Source organism: Pinus tabuliformis, chromosome 9 (assembly GCF_031772625.1).
Source record: "Pinus tabuliformis cultivar Carrire ecotype Pingquan chromosome 9, CPIR1, whole genome shotgun sequence".
NCBI lineage: Eukaryota > Viridiplantae > Streptophyta > Pinopsida > Pinales > Pinaceae > Pinus > Pinus tabuliformis.
The window spans coordinates 1,716,985,607-1,716,991,260 of NC_142307.1; the positions used below are offsets into that span (position 1 = coordinate 1,716,985,607).

General features: G+C 37.3%; 1 protein-coding gene across 1 annotated transcript; it reads right to left on the minus strand.

Annotated features, from left to right (window-relative positions):
• Positions 1–478: 478 nt before the first annotated feature.
• LOC149155565 (uncharacterized) lies at positions 479–4,474 on the minus strand. The gene has a single exon (XM_089440666.1). The coding sequence runs from the start codon at positions 4,314–4,316 to the stop codon at positions 1,335–1,337; it is 2,982 nt and encodes a 993-aa protein (XP_089296792.1). The 5' UTR covers positions 4,317–4,474; the 3' UTR covers positions 479–1,334.
• Between the last annotated feature and the right edge of the window lie 1,180 nt (positions 4,475–5,654).

Below are 5,654 nucleotides of genomic sequence, written 5' to 3' on the forward strand. Positions count from 1 at the left end.
TAATTTGAATACCTTTACAGAAATATTATTCAATGGATTTATCTTTAAAGATAACCAAAAATCGACAAGCCAAAAAAGAACTGAATTCATTACCTCTCAACAAGTAGAACTGGATACATTTCTGACCGGTCATTCTGTATACTGTGCCAATCATGAAATCCAGATATTCGCTAATCAAAGATAAGAAAGTATCTTTAATACTTCGATTGACAGATGACTATCTTCCTTTGCACCAATAATGGCCACCGTTGTGCCATTTAGCAGATAGTTTATTTAATCCCACCTTGACTTTCAATTAGCCGTGTCTTTCTTCATTATGTTGATTTTGATTAACTGCTACAGATAGCACACACATTTTCAGATCTCCTAACCATCCATTTCTGCAATGCTCCAGTCTGTTGGTAACAGCTATCTAATTCCAGTAGAGCAACGTTGATTTCTATATGGTATGTCCAAATCCATTAAAGCTGTGGCAACTTTCAAGATTCCAGCTTTCCAACAAGTCAATTTCCTTTTTGATCCATATCTAAGGCACGGAAATGCTTAGACATCAAGGAAAAACTTTCTCCAAACATAACATGTGTTTGCGTTGTTTCTCCGGTGTTTTAAATATGTGCTTAAAGATCAACTAGATGGGTAATCATTACAAGGACCTTGACATTTCCTACATTTTGCATGTCAAAGTCTCCTCTTTTCTTCTTAGTGCATATGCAACATGCCGACAATAATGTCCATCTGGCATTAATTTATCCCAAACTAGTCAAACTGATGTTGGTGCATCCAGATAAGATAAGATAATTTTATTGATGTCCAATGAATGACCAGAGAAAAGTATGAAGTACACAAGATTTCTTTGAGGACAGTTCAGCAGCAACACTTTGGAACCACAGGGTTTTGCAGGGCCAGTTGTTGGTTCAAGCCCTGTGGATGTATATGATATCCATCTATTGTAGAGCTCAGGGAAAAGAGGCACCGAAGCCTATATTTAAAACGAAAGTGGCCGAGCAAATTTTCAAAATGTTTGCTTCCTATTTTTCAGTGCACATCTTGACCTGAAATGCATTTTGTAATGCATTTTTAGGTGAGAATGCCATAGGCAAAGACCATCGAAATGTTCGCTTCCTATTTTGCAGTGCACATCTTGACCTGTAATGCATTTTTAGGTGAGAATTCCATAGGCAACGACCATCAAAATGTTTGCTTCCTATTTTTCAGTGCACATCTTGACCTGTAATGCATTTTTAAGGTGACAATGCCATAGGCAATGACCATCAAAAGCCAATGTTACTTTATACCACTGCCAAAGGCAAAATGATATTACGATTCTCCTATTGTTAGCTTGCATGTGCACTGGCAAAATATGCATCTGCAGAAGAATATTGGCTGCTATCTTGATAATCTTTTGACTCCATCTCCACAGTTACTAATTTTCCAGCAGCATTACGAATTTCACCCTTGCCAAACAGCTCATCATGAAGCTTGTAAACCTGCTCCATATTGTCCTCTTTCATATATCCATGAATCAATGTAATGTATGTGACATAATTTGGAGACAACCCCATTTTAAGCATATCATCAAAAAGTTCCCTGGCTGCTTCCATACTCCCTAATTTACACAGACCATTAATTAATGTAGAAAAGGTGATGACAGATGGCATGATACCTTTCCTGATCATTTTATCTCGCAATTTGAAGGCCTTTTCCATATCGCCAGTCTTGCAGTACCCGTCAATCAATGTGTTATATGTAATTTCATTGTGAGTCACCCCTTTCCGTGGCAATTTGTTAAAAAGTTTAGTTGCCCTTTCAATTTTTCCTGATTTACAAAGTCCATTAATGAGTGCATTGTAAATAGCAATGTTGGGAACAATGCCCTTCTCCAGCATTTCATCCCGTAGCTTGAAAGCCTCATCCATATTACCAGATACACAATAACAGTTAATCAGAGTTCCATAAGTAAAATTATCCGGAAGAAACCCCCTCTTTAATAATTCTGGCAAGAACTTTTTTGCTTCCACTATACTCCCCAATTTGCAAAGTCCATTAAGAATTGTATTATATGTAACCACGTTTGGCAGAACACCTGCATTATCCATTTTTCCATCCAACATCAAAAGCTTCTCCATATTGCCTTCTATTTTGATTTCTTCAATCAGTGAGGAACAAGTCTTATTGTCAGGAGAAAAACCGCTATCAACCATTTTTGCTAAAAGCTTTTTCGCCCCTTTTATCTTTCGAGTCTTACAAAGTCCATTGATTAGTGCACTGAAAGTAACGACATTGGGCAAGAAACCCTTGTCAAGCATTTCAAAATGTATTATAAGAGCCTCCTCCATGTAGCCTTCCCTGCAGTAACCATCAATTAGAGTGTTGTATGTAACATCATCTGGGATTAAAGCCCTCTCAACCATGTCAACCAAAAGTTTTTTTGCTGCAGCACTCTTTCCCGACTTGCACAGCCCTTTCATCAGTGTGTTGTAAGTTTCGACCCTCAGTGAAAAACCTTTTCTGACCATTTCATTTTTCAATCTAAAAGCTTGTTCAATATTTCCTTTTCTGCAATATCCGTCAATAAGAGTCCCGTAAGTGATATCATCAGGAATGCAACCCTTCTCTGCCATCTCAGTCAAAATCCTATCTGCCTCTTCCATCTTACCCAGTTTACACAAACCGTTGATTACTGAATTGTAACAAACTCGATTGGGCATTAAATCACCTGCCGACATATGATTCCACAACTTAAAAGCTTCCTCAATCTTCCCTGTCTTGAAGTATCCATCCATCAGTGTGCCATACGTTACCACATTGGGAGTAACACCGAACTCCTTCATTTCATGCAAGAGCTTCTCCGCCTCTTCCATGTTTTCTAGTCTGCAAAGCCCATTTATTAGGGAGTTATAGGTAACAACACCAGGTTGAATGCCATTCTGCAACATCATATTACAAAACTTGTAAGCTTCATCCATGTTCCGTTCCCTGCAATATGCATCTACAAAAATACTGTAAGTCACTTTATCCGGCGCAAGCCCTCGATCTGCCATGTCCAAGAAAAGCCTGTTTGCCTCTTTCACCCTTCCAGACTTGCATAATCCATTAATCAAAGTATTGCAAGTAACAACATTCAGTTTCAAGCCAGTACCCACCATATCATCTTTTACTCTCAAAGCATTTTCCATATCACCCACCTTGCAATAACCATCGATAAGTATTGCATAGGTCACACTATCTGGAACCAAATTCCGCTTCTTCATTTCCGTAAACAGTAACTCCACTTTTTCCATCCTACCTTCTTTGCAGTAACCCCTAATCATCACGCTGAAAGTAATGACATTGGGATCAATTCTCTTCTCCGACATTGTTTTCACAAGGTCCGACGCTGCTGCCATGTCCCCTTGCCGACAATAACCATCAATAAGCGCATTATAGGTCACGATATTAGGTGAACAACCCCTCCTCTCCATTTTCCAAACCAACTCATTGGCCTGCTCCATTTTACCAGTTTTACAAAATGCACTAATCAACATAGTAAACGTACCGACGTTCGGCAGAATCCGCCTGCAAACCATTTGCTCATACACATCCCATGCCTCCCTCAATCTCTCTATTTTAATCAGGCCATTCAAAACACTATTGCAGGAGTGCACTGTGCACATAAAGCCAAATTGAAAAGCACAACCAAAGGCATTCAAAGCCTCATCAACCATCCCAGCTTGTGCATACACCTTTACAAGCATATCAAACACCAAGGGCGAAAAACCCAATTTCCTGTAGGCCTGAATGAGCTCTTCAAAGAGAGACATATTTGAATCCCTTGAGGGCTTGAAATCAAGCACAACTTGTCTTAAATAATATCGGGCCTGATCATACATTCTTGCCCGGGTTAAAATATGAACAAGTTTGCAATAAGATTTTGTTGAATGGTAAAAAAATGGCTGTTTTTGGGCCCACTGGAAAAAATTCAAAGTGAGTTCTGCCTCTTCTTTAAGCCTCACAAGAACAATTTCAACATGAATGGGAGTTACTTTGGAGGGCAATTGATCAAGGGCTTCCCATCGTTTTAGGGTCAAAATTCTGCAAATTCTGTCTGCCAGTTCTCGATTTCCAAGGTTCTGTTCGTCTCTGAGCTTCCATTGGAGAATTCTGGTCGTTTTTATTGATCTTAAGATGAATAAGGAAGGAGGATTATGAACGGGAGAAGGGTTGGAAAGGTACCTGATCCCAATTTGGCCGATAAAATGTACTGCTGGTTTGTTTTTGTTGAGCATCTCATTTATGAATGTAGAGAGTTTGAATCTAAGGATGGTTGTGGACTCCATTAGTAATCAATTCCGAGACATCCCCTTCATTTTGATATATACATTCAACTTGCCTGCGTTTATGGATAATCCCGGAAACCCTATAGTCAAATGGCTATCCGTTTTGTTCGTAAATCTGGTATACCTTTTCCTTGCTCCCACGCTGCTCCATTCAAGTTTTTTCATCTCATCATTTTTCATTTAAGGAGTGGTGAAAGGTTCGTATATCTGTTTAAGTTAAGTTGTTAAATTTTCACTAGTTAGATTTTCCATTGGTATGAAATTTTCGCAAATCGATCTTCAATCGCATGGGAACGGTCCAATATAAATTTATCTCATATAAATAGATTTGAATTGGGTATAATTGAATATTGATTTGGGTAATTGAATATTGATTTGGGTAATTGAATATAATTGAATGTATTTATTTGAATTGGATAATTGAATATATTCCAAGTTGTTAGGGGAATTTAATGAAATCTTCCTATTCTGGTATAAGTTTCATTGAATAAGCCATTTTTTATTGGTTATTTTGATTATATTGTTCTGTAATTTTTCTTTGATTCTTGCAAATCGCAGTATTATGATTCTCGCAAAGAACAGTATTATGTTGATTATATAATTTTTTTTTATTTTTGCAAATAGTAATTAAAAGTTTTATTGGATAATTTTTATTTTTATTTTTGCAAATAGTAATTAAAACCAGTTAACAACTGAACTGGACAAATACTGCAGTAAAAGAGGAACAAATTGATACTATCCAAGTATTAATACATGATGTAAATAGATGTTTAAATAATGTACAGTTTGAATCCAGTATGATTCGCTCTTATGCTAGAGATTCTTTATCAAAGATAGAAGGAGTCAAAGAAAAATTAGTTGATCATTTAGATGCAACTAAACATATCATAACTGGTCTAACAGATAAAGTTGAGAAGTTGAATCTCTCCAAAATTGAGAAACCAGTTCCAAACTCCTTTCTTGTGAAAAGAAGCATAAAAATTCAAAATCCTGTGAAATCTGTGGACAGATTTCCAGCATTATTTCCTAAAGAGGTAGCCACATCTTCAAAATCTGAGGCTACACCAAAGATCACTATTGCATCCTTATTTAAGGATGAAGAAACAGACACAGAGAAAGAACACAAAAATCAGGATACTCAGATCCTTCCTATATATGAACCTCTTGAACATAGGTTCACCAGATATCCAGCACCTGACATAGAAGGAAAAGGAAAACTTCCTGAAGCACATACATTTTTCCCAGATTCCCACAGAGAGTGGAATATAGATAACATGAGTGTCGGCCAAATAAGACAAATGATTGACATGATGTACACAGAATATAAACTCATGTGTC

Bases quoted from the DNA above. Each gene is read 5' to 3' on its own strand.
- LOC149155565 (XM_089440666.1), bottom strand. From the start codon at position 4,316: ATGGAGTCCACAACCATCCTTAGATTCAAACTCTCTACATTCATAAAT.